General features: G+C 30.1%; 1 protein-coding gene across 1 annotated transcript in view; it reads left to right on the top strand.

Moving 5' to 3' along the window:
• LOC116773020 (protein turtle) overlaps positions 1–16,332 on the top strand; it is a 113,171-nt gene that overhangs the window by 88,145 nt on the left and 8,694 nt on the right. The window contains exons 2-8 of the mRNA XM_032665379.2: positions 7,168–7,300; positions 9,303–9,511; positions 12,183–12,293; positions 12,504–12,707; positions 13,401–13,552; positions 15,387–15,534; positions 15,673–15,803. Of these exons, the coding sequence (XP_032521270.1) occupies positions 7,168–7,300; positions 9,303–9,511; positions 12,183–12,293; positions 12,504–12,707; positions 13,401–13,552; positions 15,387–15,534; positions 15,673–15,803 (1,088 nt within the window). The remainder of the gene's footprint in view (positions 1–7,167; positions 7,301–9,302; positions 9,512–12,182; positions 12,294–12,503; positions 12,708–13,400; positions 13,553–15,386; positions 15,535–15,672; positions 15,804–16,332) is intronic.

Here is a 16,332-nt window from a genome sequence, read left to right as displayed (position 1 = left end):
GGCCCTATTTATAAGCTTTAGGTCGCGTTGGTGGGGTCGATAATTTTGTAGCCTTGCTAATATCTTTGAAAAGCGATTGCAAAGTTTCTGCACTATATCTCCTGAGATAATTACCTTAAAGATAACATTTCAAAATGTTATTTGTAAAAATATTTACTATCAAACCTCTATTCCTTTTTTTAAATTGTAAAATACAAAAAATTAAATAAATTTTATCGTTATTCATAAAAATATTATTTGTTGCGCCGGAAAAAATCGATAGGATCCTGCTAGCAGACTAACAGTACTCACATGAGGAATAAAAAAAAAATATTAATAGAAATTCTAATGAAGATATTTATTTTTTAAACAAAAACAATTACAGAATTGGTAAACTTATTTTTATTCAACAATATTCACCAGCCAGCCTTTGCGTTAGAATATTGAATCCCAAAAAACCCGTAAAATAATGGCCCATTACTGTAATGGCCGCAACGCTGAAAATATGCCGATAACGGGAACGTACCCCACATCATCTACTCATCTATTATGTAAGCCAGTTACAGAGCTGAAGCACGTAAGTTTGATAGATATCACTCAAAACCGAAACTTCACGGAAATGAAGCTTTGAAGATATTATAGTTAGGTTCTCTTTAAGACTTAGCTTAGAAGGCTAATTAGGTATAATTGAGTCACATGAAAATGTAGTTTGCATAATTATTTGGCAGTTTCACGCTTCTGTTTGGCAATTTTTGTGAATACAAACTCCAATTAGTGCTTGGTACAAAATTGAGACACTTTTTTAAGTAGGTAAGTACTTTCAAGTATCTATTTTGTTTTTTGTAACGTTATCAGACTGAGCACATTTTTTAGTTTGCAACTGTGATATTAAATTATATGTAAATTAAAGGAACTTTTTACGAAACTATCGAACATAGTTTTTAATTTACAGTAATTTTATATAGAAAACTAAATTTTTCTTTACTTCTATAATGGCTAAATTAAATCAAAAATTAAGTTTAGTCCTAAAGATTCCGTGAAACTAGAACACAGCAAGTAAAGTCTTAAGTAATTCGTCATTATTTATGTTCACACTTATAAATTTTGTTCGTACTATGATTTGTTTATTAAATAAATAATATATGCATGTATATTTCGAGCAATCTGAAAATATATACTATTTTTTAACTTTTTAAAGCTAGATACTTTGGTATTATACGTATATATTTATTATAAAACTTCAAGGAAAATTACGAAAGCATCATATCAATATTCAAAAACATTAGTGATTCAAAATTTTAGCTTTCTCTGAATGGTGTAGAGGTTGTTATTTTAAAATATTTATCTTAAAATATGCTCCGTATAAAACAAACAAAGAAATTTCACCTGCATACTATACAATATTAAAAGTTTAAAAATTCATCTTTGAACGAAGCAATATTTTAACTTTGTTCTGGACACCATTACGACCAGGTTAAATATAGTAGAATGTGATCTTGTTGGATTTAATATTGCAGACGATTAATAAAATAAATTTATAAAAATATGTATTTTTTTTTATATACTTGAAGTACTGATACACATTTATTGTAACTACGACTTTTTTTGCCAATAATAATTTGTGTATTTCACGTATTATATTGTAAGCGCTTTGAGTGGTAAGTGTGATTATTCCTAAATTATTGCAAATTTTATCAAAGAAATATTACAGTGTAGAAAAAAAACTTTTATTCTATTTATAACTGTTTGTTTATTTTTATCCTGTGGGATATTGATTATCTATTAAGTTATATTTTGTTTTGTATATACTGAATAAATTCCTTATTACGAGCTATGAATTCCTTAAAATATTGTGATAGTTATTAAAAATTTTAAAAAGTATTTTCTTTGCTAGGGCTTAAACATAATTCAAAATGAACATATATATGGAAAAACATTGAAAGAGACACTAATTAATTCCATATCTGCAATATAAACGAACGTCAGGTTACTTGTTGAAGAGATTTTCATTTCTCATACCCATTTTATAGAATTGTTAAGTTTTTATGAGACCAATTTCAGAACTAACTCGATCGAAAACAATATTTGGAACAGGTAGTGCTTTAAGCGGATTACAAGTGAGATATTTGTTACTTGTGAATTTAATGAGTTCATATAATTGTTATTATAGGTTTGAAATCGTCGTTTGGTTTATTTAGTCTTAATTAACATTATGTACCCCCGATGCAGTATGTAATGAGGCGTCCAGGGGATTCAGCAACACCGCATGTCATATTCTTACAAATTCATATAATCTGTAGTGTTTAATCTTAACAGTACTCATACGAACGAGGTCTGCGTCATATTTCACGCTAGATCAAGACAAGAGGAGATTTCCCTGAGGATACGCAAGGTCGTGTCGTATTTCTATACGACTACACTCTGATAATGTTACAAATTACACTATGAATAATATATAAGATAACAGTATTCTTTGTTGTAATACATAATCGACGTCCCGATTCTGTTATTAATATTTTTATACGGAAACCGCGCGATATTCGATGGTAAAATATTGTGCTTGACTTTGAAATATTCCTTGTTTCAGCTTCTTTTTTTCAAAAAGTTTTTTTTTCTAAGACATCTATTTTATAACCTGTAACTCAGTGTAGTCATGGAATGTTATTATTATGTACCTCTTTTGTAATACCCTTATTAAAAAATATCAAGTCAACAGTCAAATCTGTATATACAATAAGGAAATTTATTATTCTTACTGTCCACCCAACCAAAACAATTAACTTTCCATTCCGATACGTTTCAACTTCTTAGGAACGAGCTAAATGTTATGCATTCCAAATAACAGGAGCTAGATCTGAACTTAAATAACAGACAAGAATCAGAGACAAAACCAACACATTCAAATTTCATACGCCGGAAAGTCATTTCTTGACTCTCATCAATCTTCCTTACTATTTGCTAAAATGCTAGCGTGAGTATGTTACGTGGAGGCAACTGATATGGTAATTATGCAAGTTTGTTTCGTGATGTTTATCCATTTATTATATAGATTAGGAGGTGATGAGACTTTACTACTCAACATAGGAGTGAAAGTTTTAATTACCCTTATTATAACTTTTTCTTACTGGATTAACTTTTATATTGTTATATATTTACATTGATATATCATAAAATTATGCTAATACCTTGAGCGCTTTTATATTTCGTAATACTAGCATATTCTTGTTCATTATTACAAATAAGTGTCTTTCCAAAATTTCTATTTACCAAAATGTTTGAACTACGTGAACAAACTGAGATATTTCAGATATCTAATGTTTGTTCTACGTGAAGTGGTTATGACAATAAAATAGGAGAACTTTAATGTTATTCCTTCAAGATAAAAGTTGAAGTTAATTTTCTTTAAGTAAAAAGGTCACCCAAACTGGCATTAAAAGTTTTAACTTAAAATCAAGTTAAATAAGAACAATTTCAAATTCGTCGACAACTCATAAAAGAACTTTCAATATATAGAAGGGGACCCTTCAATGGTGGAACTAAAAATTCACCTCGGAGCCAAAAGCTGACAAGTGCTCTCAGACATTTCACTGTAGGATTGGCAAAACTGCAGCTTTGAATGTTGCAGCAACGAATTGTCGTAGTTTGTTTATTATCTCTGTTTCTAGCGCTATTGTTAAAAAATATAATAATGAACTTAGAATTTGACAATAGTGCTGTATTGTTAGATCATTGTTTTTTTCTTTTAACAATTCCGAGTTCTAGCAATAAATATCCATATCGTAGTTATTATGCGGAATGCAGTCTTTTTTAAATTGTGGATTTGTTTACGTATTGGAGCTTTATTAGATTTGGCCATTCGGAACAATTCAGTGACGACGAATGGCTTGCCTGATAATAGCTTTATTAACATAATATTTAAGCGGCTTTCATCGGAATTTCAGATGACTATAGCACGCTTTGTTGGGATTATGTTAATATAATGGAACTTGCTAGGTGCTTGCTTATTCCGTTATCTGTAAACAAATATTCTGATCATTTTTTTGTCTTACAACTTTATCAGTACTATGATAGCACTATATAATATTGAAATAATTAGGGAAAAATTTTATTTTTACTACATTTATCTTTTATTGAAAAATTAATTAAAATAATATACTCTCTTACTAAGATATAAAATGAATTGTTTTTATTCATTTAAAAACTCGGGGCGGGTTTTTGTATGTAGGTAAGTAGAAGAAAGTATTATGAACGATTTAATTTTTATTATACACGTATAAAATCTCCTTTAAACTTTACAGTTTGTTTAAACTATTATTATTAGATCATCATAAGCCTAGGTGATCACCCACTACTGGACTACTACGCTCTTAACCTGTCTTAAAAACCAGGTCCCGTTGTCCCAAAAAATTTACCTGGTAGTCAGTATTTCTTAGGCATACGTTATTGTCTCTCGAGGACCTATAGGTCCCATAGGCCGTCGGTCTTTCAGCTCTAAGTCCATTCCGCCGTCATTGGAGCTTCGCAACTTTTAGGGCCTCATCAGTTATTTTGGTTTTTTCTATGAAACTCTTCATTTCCGATTAGATAACGTAGTAAATTCTCCAGCATAAAATATAGTTAGTGACCATAATTCTAATCTATATAAGATCGATGAAAACACACATTAGTGGAATACGGGCGTCTTGAGCTACCGCGTTAAATTCTACGAAATGATGTCCTATAGTTTTTTGAACGTTAAAGTCTCTAGACGATGACCGTTTGGGCTAACGGTGCGGCATGGCCGAGGTATATTTAATAACTTCAAGAAGAGAAATTCCTATGCTTATTTGAAAATACTTAACATAGCCCGGAATAGGATCTTTGTTTTGTTCATATTCATTTAGGTAAAAAAAAGTAATATTTATAGGTATAATCAATAAATAAAGTTCTTCCATGCAGCAAAATTTAGTTCATTTTGTAAAAACACGTCCTAAATCAATAAATACAATCTAAATCATTAATTATGTAAGCATATTTCTGAAATATTATTAATGTAGATTATAAAGTAACAATTAATTTTATATTAAACTTATTTATATTAAAAAATACACAAAATACAAATGCGATTTTCTTTTATTTCTATATACCTCAGTTATATTTTAGTTAATAGTTATAAAATTAACACGTGTATCTATTTAATAAGTTAAACCAATACAATTTTGTTCGATCAATCCTTTGTCAAATCCTTTGGTCGATCCGTAAATAATAAAATGTACACAAAAACTTCAAGTGTAATATTGGAAACATCTATCTTTATATTTTTAGGGGAAAAAATAACCGACATTCATAAGTTCCCGTTTGGGGCGTTATCTTAACTAGAAAATATTTGAAAAGATCTAGCGATACGACAATCGGAAATTAATAATGTTTCAAAGCTTGTCGAGTAAATATACTAATGTAGATACGAAATATGTACAAGTTATTCCGTTACCAAACGAACAAATATTTGGAAAGATGAATGAACTAAATTCCACTCCGTTGATACGTAAGGGAAATATCTTTTATAATTAATTAATTTTCAAGCATATTAATTATTCATGATATCTGTTTGTACTCCAACTGTTTCATTTATAGTTAACTGAGCTTATTATATCAAACTGTTCATTTCATTGTATGTGCAGTTAAGTTATCTAACTCGTGAGATCGTCGAAGCATTGCATACATACTACAAACATGTACAAGCATACATACACAAGCATTGGTTTCACCAAATAGGCGATAAAGTCAGCCTTTTAAATTAATCACCTTAGAAGCCAAATACGGTTTGCATATTACTAGGATGTAGTATTGTGAATGGCTTACGTCATCTTTTCTTCCTGTTAATATTGTTTTGTATTTTTTTATATCTTTTGCTTATAAGTACGTTAATTATTTCTTCGAATATGTATACCTATTATAGGTTTTCAAGTTTAAAGCAAAACTCCAAAAAAAAAAATGGCCGGAAATGGCACATGCTGGGGGACTAGCCTCCGTGACTGAGCAAACTTTGAAACCGGTCTGCTGAGACTAATAACCATCGGTCCTTGTCAGCGTGAGTATCGGTTGTGATGATGAGTGTAGAGTATTAGGATACTGGTCTCTTCAAGCGGATTAGTTATGCTTCATAACGAGACCATCGACCGAGAGGATCGAAGGACCAATTTCACTCATGAGAGGTGAAACCACACTCTGGAAGCCCAGATGTCTTCCTGAGGACAAAAAAAAAACTACATACGAAGAAGGATGGGAACACCCAGTTTTAGCTGAGGCAGCGTTTTGGGATAGTATCAGAGTTACACCTTGGTTTTCCCTTTACATACTGTAAGAATCAAAAGTATTTCTTTATTGGAATATTACATTCTTCAGAAAACAGTGTAAAGCATGTGATGATGAATGCTAGTAGCGTTTTTAAAGTTTCGTCAAAGTACTAACAAATGCCCCAATAGTTTTATAGATATAAATGTTATAAAACTTGTCGTAGAAATAATGTATCTACTTAGAAAAATGTTTATCGCCCTCTCTGATAAAAAATAGTAGTAGCAGGAGGTAAAATATGTTCATTCTCTTTTATTCTATTTATCTAACAAACTATTAACTGAAGACAACGGACTAATTGACTTAACAAACAATAAATTCTCCATCCAAGATAAAAAAGCAACGAATTTCCATTACGGATACTGCGATGCATAAATTAAAGTGCTGCTAGTAATAGATAGCCTCTCCACTGTATTTCTCATTCTCTCTCAGCCAGCCGGCGGGACAACAGGGAACACGGAATGGAACGGGGCAAAAACGGGACAGTAACAGGACATTTAGTATATACAACTACGGGGGGAGGGGGTTCTCCGGACCAGATATTTTATCTTGGTCCGTACATTCTCAAGATGCATCGGATACTTAGATGTTCATAATGTGATTAAGATTATTTTTTTCATTAGAAGCTTTTATTCATCATGGATGTGATGGCATAATAAGAGAAAATTTATTTCTATTATGTGTAAAATAATAAATAAATTAAAGGTATTTAGAGCAAGATTTCAAAGGTCAATGATTGCAATATCAGAAATAATCTCGGTGAAAGGTCAAATAGTCTAAAAAATACAAGTAAAGATATGTAACATCAATAAATGAATGCAAAAAGGACCATTGTAGAAAAAGCCTTATTTTCAGTGCCGATGACACAAGTGGTGGCAGTGGCTGGTGAACCGGTGTATTTGCCGTGTGACATCGCTACACAGGATGAAGAAGACGCAGTGCTGTTGGTGCTATGGTATCGAGAGGATCTTGGCACGCCTATATACAGGTAAGGAATAAATATTCAGAGCTGCACTGAAATTTTTATACAGATTAAGCAAAGATATGTATATTTCTAGAAAGTTTCAATCCTTCTTAGCAATCTTTTTTGATATAGCATTGATGATTCTAAATCTATAGAATATTTTTAAAAACTCATATTTTTTTATAAAATATAAATAAATGTTAACTAATATTTCATGTAACTTCACTTTATAAAGCCTATTCGCAGATTATAGAGTGTTATTAAACCCAGAGGAAGACAGTTAAATGTTTGACATGAAAAATAGCTGCTAGTGCTAGATAGCCTAATAGTTTTAAGATTTCTATGAACTCGTTTGCTATGACACATCTGAAGTAATAGTTATGATGTTAAAATACATAACATAAAATCAAAAGGACCAAATTATGATTTGTTTTTTATAAAATAAAATAATTAGTATGTTGCAATTTTCTTCTCTAACCATAACTTTTTTTATATTTTTAGAATATTTCTATATATGAAACATTATAAAATATAGAAGTAGTGTAAAAAAACAACTTGATAATTACTTTTTAAAAAGCGGGAGATACAACAAATTACTTTATTACAACGACTTCTAGACACAGAGCTGATAAAGCAAGCAAGTAAACTTAGTCAAATAGATTTTAATTTAGAAAACAAGGATTTTTAATATTGATAATAGTATGGGGTCTTTTTTCTTAAAGTTGATCTTCAAAATGTTGATCACAAAGACGAAATAACGAATAATTTTAATGAAATTGAGAGGACAAATTTTTATATTACAATTGGACTTTATTAAAATAATAAGCACTTTAAAGAATATTAGATCTCAAATTTTGCTTTCATTTAGCAAACATCTATCAATATAAAAAGAAACTTCGTAATTTTTTTTATTTACCAAAAATGAAAATTTCTTGCAAGATTTCGACTTGTTCCATTTTCTTGTTTATTTTGACTAAAAACTTTATACTGTATGAAAATTCAAAAATAAAACAAAGTGACAAAATTAAATTATTGGTATAGGGTTATATTAATAATGGTTAAAGTAAAAATTCTCTTGACATGTGACAAAAGTTATGTGCGAGTAACTTACATAGATGTATACTGATTTTTCACATAAAGACAATTTTATTTAGATTTGAACTAATTTAGTTCTGAGCTCCGACATTTGACCTTGACCTTAAAAGGACTTTTTCAGTATGTTATTTCATACCATTTCTATCAAACGAGATATTTTCTCATTATTTCATACTGTCTAGAGCCCTTAATTCTTTATGATTGATCTTCTAGTACCTGAAGCACCAAAAAATCGTTTTGATATCAAAAAGATGGGTCCAATTATATCTTATATAAATTAGGTATATATCTTATACAAATATTGTGACATGAAAATTTAATATTTAAATATTATTATTTACTTTTGGTTTGATGGTTTACGAAATGTTATTCTATAACCAAAGATTAAAATACTGAAACATTCACATCCAGACATGCTTTTTACCCAAATAAAATTAATTGATACTCGTCGGATAATTTAAGTACGAATACATTGACATCAAAATAGTCTTTTTGCTCACATTTCAATTAATAGTTGTTAGTTTTCTGATTTTTGCTCACAATAATAAACTTTTTGTTTGCGATAATTTATAAAGGATTATTACAAATCAATAGCTTAAGAAATATAAGTAAAAAATAAAAATTGCTATATTAAAAATTCTTTCCAACGATTCTCGACTTCTTGATAACTCAATTTTCTTTAATGAGCCTTAGTAGTTCTTAGAAAAAATACTTGATTATATTTATTTGCAGACTTCCTATGGGGTGTTATGTTGTTATTGAAATATTAATATTTATTAAAGTGAAGATAACTTTAAAAATTTTAAAATATTATAACCTTTTCAAGAGGTAATGTTTCATCTGTCGAATCTAAGTTTAAATGTTTTATTTTTTTCTTTTTGTTTTTTTAAAAAGATAATAAATAACAAATAAGTAAATAATTATTTTGCAGCGTGGATGCTAGAGAAAAAGATTTTGGTGTAGCGGAAAGATGGTCCGACGAAAGTGTTTTTGCGTCAAGAGCCTACTTCCTGCCAGAAAGAAGACCGGCCGAGCTAGGTGTGGATAAAGTTCGAGCATCCGATCAAGGAATATATAGATGTAGAGTTGATTTTAAACAGGCACAAACAAGAAATTCAAGAGTTAATTTAACTGTTATCGGTGAGTTTATTATTTTTAATATATTCAAAAAAACATATGTTCTTCGTTATTGTAAAATATTATTAACACAAAAATCTATTAACGCAAATCGTGTCGTAATATATTACGAATATGCAAATTATAATAACGATAAAATGCCAGGAATGTAAAAATTACAATTTCATAAAAGCCTCGATCCGGATCCAATTTATTTTAAAAATTGATGGATCCAAATTGAAGTAAAATACACAGGGCAAGGCGGAATGTATGGAAAAATCAATAGCTTAAATAACTTCAGATAGCATCTACATGCTTCTGCGATGGTGATAAGGTTGAAAACAGAGTAATTTCATGTGGTTTTTGTTCAAGTATATTGAAAAATTAACATGAACCAAAACTGAGCTCTAAATCCGCTTTGGGAAACTGGTTGATCCTCGAGTTATTGACAGGTTTAAAATCTGGCGCTAATCTTGTTTTGTAGACTAATACGATAATAATTATAGGTTCCGGATAAACGTTTATCCGGCTTCTAAAATCTTGTCAAACGAATAAGAATAATGTTTTAGTGACATTATTTGACTAATTTCTAACCAACTTAAAAGAAGGTTGTTTTTTGTTAGCTGTTTATTTGTATGCATGTTCGTGGCTACCTTCATTGGGTATGTGAAGATTTTGTTTCTTTTATACAGTTGATAGTACTTTAGTCAATAAAACATAATATATAACAAAAAATGTACTTGTTTATTTATTACTACAATATTTTTCTCACATTTAGTTTATTGTATATAAAATTTGTTTATTTATTTATGTAGCAAAAGTAGAAATAGTTACATTATTATAAAAGAAATGTGATGCACAAAAGATAACTTATCTCTTAAAAGAGATCTCTACCAGAAACCCTTTCCATAGAGGAAACTAGATAAGAAATGTGGTGTAGGTACGATAAAAAGAGAGAAGGAAAAAAATAAAGCATTCAAAAAAATATATAATCATAGAAAATTTTGATATTATACAAACATAGATATATACATTAATAGTATAAATGATCAAACATTTAAAGGTAAAACTGCCAGGAGATTTCTCTTAAGTCGATTTAAATATCGATTAATACTCTTATGACAGATTTAAGTGATAAAATAAATGAAACCTGAATTATATATCATACATTATATGCAAAAAGCCACTCTGAAATATTCCCCCATGCATATCATGTAAAAGTGCACTCAGCTTCGACGGATAAGATTATTTAGAGCTTTCTACACAAAGTCACACTCGAATCCAGTTCACTTCACAAAGGACATATGTTGAATCAAAATGATGTATGCAACTTTATGTTACGCAAATAACAATCTAATTCATATACAAAGGAAGTTTTAGAATGTCCGTGCTTTATTTGGAACGTCAACCTGGACTTCTACCAAATAACAAATTTAAATATATGAGATATAACTACTATTTGTTGCTCCAATTTAAAAACAAAAATAAATTATATGAAATAGATTTATATCATAAAACCGAAATGAATTATTTTAAGTCGTTACGGAGAAGTGAGTGTTAAAATAACATCTGACATCTCGAACTTTGTTCAAGTTTTTTAAAATCCCGTGTACATAACCAACCCAAACAGTGATGGTAGTAAAGCTCCCGATGCACACAGACAACCTTCATTTCTAAGCTCCTTATATATTTTTTGTAATATATAATACATTTCATTCTATGCACTTTGTAATTTTAATGGCTAGTTAAGCTGAAGAAGAACAGCATCCAAGCATAGATATAAAATACACGGGAAACACTGCCTGGGAGCGTTTTAAATGAACTAAAGAGAAAATGAATTTGTGGCAAATGTTTTTATCTTCCAGCAGTTTATCTTCAACCCTTCTTTGGTCGGATGCCAGATGGAGTTTCTTAGACTACAGCTAACAGGCGACATTTTTAGCTCGAATATTCTACGAAATTACCCTTGCCAAGCTGTTTAAACATACTAAATGTAATGAAAATATTTTTTTATCTCTGAAACCGTCGATCTCCATATAAATAACTTAACTTGTCAGAATCAAATAAACTTTTAAAGATAACCCTAGAACTTTATTTTGAACAGTTTTTAGAAATAAATCACAATTTTATCTATCAATAGAGCATTCTTATAAATAAAAAATAATAATTCTAGTATAATGGCCTTAAAACAGTCTCGAAATGTGTGCAAATTATTACCTCCTACATTTAATATTTCAAACATATCAGATTGAGCAGTTTAATGAAAGCCATAAAATTTTATGTAAAAACTAAGCGAAACTTTCTCTACAGTTATTTAGATGTCATCTCAAGGGTATTTCGTAGTAGAATGTTTTTCGGTAACATATTCATATAGAGATGTATCGTATGATAATATATTATATATTACATAATACAGTATAAACTCCTTTAAATGGCTGATCAAATTTATCCGATTTCCCAAACTAATATGGCAATTTTCCAATTGAATACAACTTAGCGATACAATGTAACACACTCGTATATTGAGCTCGCATCATAATTTATAAATTTTTAATTATATTTTTTGTAAGTGCATTTTTTATGATAGTGAAAAAACTTAACAATTTTATAAGTAGAATAAAATAGGTATTTGGTATATGATATTTTTAAAAGAATTCGTTTTTGTTTAAAAATATAAACATTATCTTTAAAACAGTACCACCAAACAAAATGATAATAACGGACGACAAAGGCGATGTGAAAGAGGCCATCGTCGGACCCTACGTCGAGGGAGACACTTTTACGCTTAAATGCGATGTCTCTGGAGGTAATGTTTAATTTTCATAAAATTATTATGGAACCTTTATTTAAATTTCTTACTCCCATTATTAAATTACATGCACAAAACTATAGTAACATATTTATACGCTAAATTTGGTTTTATATCTAGGGCTGACGTTAAATTTTGTCGATTAAATATAACGGTATGTAATAAACGGTTGAATGTGAAATACATTAATTGGAAATGTTCAAACAGGTCGTCCACGACCCTGGGTGAAATGGTTTAGGAATGAAGTGGAGACCGACACTCCAGCAACTACACTACAGGGTAACGGCGTCAGGGGTGTGCTGAGAGTGGGCCCTTTGACCCGGGCCGACGTCAGGGCGACGCTTACATGTCGTGCCTCGAATCATTTGAGAGCACATCCTATTGAAACTACACTCACATTAGACATGAACTGTAAGTCATTCAACTCTGATTATATAAAAATTATATAAAAATATTCGTGTATAATATTTTATACAAAGTTCAATGACCAATAGTATTTCTTAATTGAATAATTCCATTCAATGTATATTAAGAAATAAATATTAAAACAGAGATTAAAAAATCGACGTTGTGTAACTCCTGTTGATTATTAAACTTTAACACTTCGCTACGTACTTAACCAAGAAACTTCTCAGCCTATAAAATGACCTAAATATTCACCGCAGTGGGAATCTGTCTCACTTCTATACTCTGAAAGTGACACCTATCAACTTTGCTTGTTAGAAAACTTGCAAATCAGGTGAAAGAGGATAAAATTACTCTATAAATTGATCCAAATAAAAATAACCTTATTCTTTTATAAAACAGATTACAAAATTAAGTTTTTATATTTCTTACGGCTCACAACTACTTAGTTTTCTCTTTATTACCAAATTCTTATTTTAATTGTATCCCTTATACAGATAAATCTTTTTTTTTGCTATAGTACGAATATTTATAAAAAAATAGAATAGTATCAATTATCTTTGCCGTATCATTAGCCAAAACTTGTAAGGAAACAACAATTTCTTACATTTATGTAGCAGCTTTCATGACGTTATGTAAATTTTTCGTTACAAATGTACATATGTGTATGTACTTTATTATATCATGTTATTCTTACAGTTCCCCCCTTGAACGTACACATTCTTGGCTCGAATCAACCTCTATCAGCGAGCAGGAGATATGATCTTCTTTGTCAGAGTTCCGGGTCACGTCCGCCCGCTTCAATCACCTGGTGGAAGAATGGACACAGGATAAACAACGCTAAAGAAACGGTATTAAAGTTACATTTTCATTGAAACTTCTCAACTCTTATAACAAGATTGTTAGACTTATCATCTTGTTTAATCATGTGCATTAATTATGTTTCTCAAGATTCTTTACAAAGATAGTTTTTGCATGAAACTTGGCTGTTAAAGTAATGTCAGTTAGTTAACTGTCGTTCAATACACTTAGTATAAATTTTAATCTGAGATAAAAATAAGCAATTTTCAATAAGCTGTTTACGAAACAACAAACTAAGGTAAAAGATTTTCAGTGAATTTTTTTTTTTTGTAGAATATTATGTACATGAAAAAATTAAAGAAGCTTGTTTAAATGTTATTAATTTGAATAAAAAAAGTGTCAACAATTAAGCATAAAGAGAGGGAGAGTAAAGAACTTACTGATAGGTGACGTGATTTATATACAGTTTTTATTAAGATTGTATACATTTGTGAAATTAATATGATAATAAAGTAATTTATTTTCTAAAATATTTACCTCATATAATTTTCCATACCTATATCTTCTAAACCCGAACTCTATAGTACCGTTAATAAATAGCCCATTATCATGCCTAATCAATTCCCAACTTTCAAAGACAAAGCTAATTTTGCGCCAACTGAATTTATAGAGACGCCCATAATCTTTATTACCACGAGAAACAACATCGCGAAGTCAACTTAAAATAAGGGCACGTAGAAGTAATAAATGTAGATTGAATGGGACAGTCAGTGCCTTGGGCGTACTCAAACCGGTCGTAAGAAAGGACCAAAATGAGTGCAGGATATAGAAAATTTGGATAGATTCTTCTGATCAAGAGAAATAGTGACTTTTAAACGAGCTCCTAACGTTTATAAGCAAAGAAGAGTAGATAATAATATACGCCTTGCAACTTGTTGATCAATTTTAAAAACATTCATCAAATAAAAAATGCATAATACAGTAAAGTTAGTTTGCTTAAAAATATATATCAAAGTTCCATATTATGTAATTACTTTGAAACTTGTCCAGGAATTCTTTTCGAATCTTATGCTGATTAAATTATTCCTCAACACAAGCATTCCACACTGTGTACTATTATATTAATTATATCATGTTGCAATTTCGGTCCCCATCGAATTGAACGCACCTACAGAGGAATAACTGCATATTTTATAAGTATTTGAGTCCATAATAAATCTTGCACACGGTAGCTCGGGCGTGAACGAGCGAAAATAATCGTCAAATGCTCTCAGGAAGGAGGATTGGAAATGCGTTCTGTTAAAAAGTAATAAAGCTAATGCTACACGAACGATTTAATCTATAGTATGTGGTAAAACTGTCAATCTCAATGTAGAACACTACATAACTATTGTAGGAATGCTTGTACAAGCAATTATTTAACTTTTAACGTATATATTATGTAACTTGTTCAGCTTAAATATTCTTGATACAATAAGGCGGCGTATCCAAGATGACGTCTTATAATTTTAATACACTTCTATAATACGTCTGACTAATGGAGGGACTTATTTTTCTATGCTATGACTAATTAAGGCTTGTTAAGAATAATTCGAAAAACAAACGTCCGTCGACATGTATCTGGCTTCTAATGCTCTAATTTCGATTTTCACGGAGATATACAGATATGAAGATCCTAAATTATTAACTCACTTTAACTTCACACTAAAAGTAGGGTTTGATATTGTTATTAGAATATATTATACCAAAAACAATATATAATATATTAAAAAACTAATTTTATTTCTTGTATTTATAGAATTGACTTTTATTTGTTTATATAACTATGAAATATAACATTATATTAATCTAGATACAGAATTGAACCATTTCTTTTTATACTAGCTATCGACTGACGGCAACACCACCACGTCAACAGTGTCAATACAATTGACCAAATCCGATGCCGGCGCCAAACTGGCGTGTCGAGCCTCAAATCCTCAAATGGCATCATTACCAGCTCTCGAAGACGACTGGGTTTTAGACATTCAATGTGAGTCTAGAACGAAAAGATCTTAAAATATCCAATTTATATTAATCGTGACATATTGTTCGGTGACTGTTGTGAATGTTACTGAGCACATATTTCACTAACGTAATAGTAACCTCTATAAAATTTAATTTCCAACAGATGTGCCCGAAACGGTTGTCCGGCTCGGCACTAATTTAGACCCGACCAATATTAGGGAAGGGACCGACGTCTACTTCGATTGCATCATCAAAGCACATCCCTACGTGTACAAAGTCGAGTGGAGACATAATGTGAGTGTCATTAATATTATCACATTGACTTTGATACTTTACAGAAGTATAGATGACGTAAGCGTTATTAAAATTTGGAAACCCACGTGGGTATAATTATTGAAGGTTTCTGTAAGATGAGAGTTTATTTTAATTAAATGTTATTTGAATCTAAATGTCTTTGATCTTTAGAATTTTTATTATGTTTCTGAGAGATGTTATTAAAGTATAAGTCGATGGATTTCGGAACAAGTGGGAGGATGATTCTGATATAATTGGATCTCAATGGGATGATGAGTTTTGAAATATTAATCAAAATGAGGTGTTTAAAAATCCGTATCTTAGAAAGCGATAACTTTAGATAAAATAATATGCTTTTTCAATACTCGCAGAACAGGAAAAAAATGTTAATCAATAATAATTGAAAAATTTACAACGAAAATATTAGTTAAGTTTCTCGCTCTTAATAAATTTACACGTTTTTGCAAGACATTTTTGAATATCGGTTCATTTCGTTTTCGATGAACATTAGTCAATATGTAATCTGGGT

The sequence above is a fragment of the Danaus plexippus genome (assembly GCF_018135715.1).
Source record: "Danaus plexippus chromosome 18 unlocalized genomic scaffold, MEX_DaPlex mxdp_35, whole genome shotgun sequence".
Taxonomy (NCBI): domain Eukaryota; kingdom Metazoa; phylum Arthropoda; class Insecta; order Lepidoptera; family Nymphalidae; genus Danaus; species Danaus plexippus.
The sequence above is the reverse complement of the archived record's forward strand: the minus strand, read 5'-3'. Positions and strand labels throughout refer to the sequence as shown.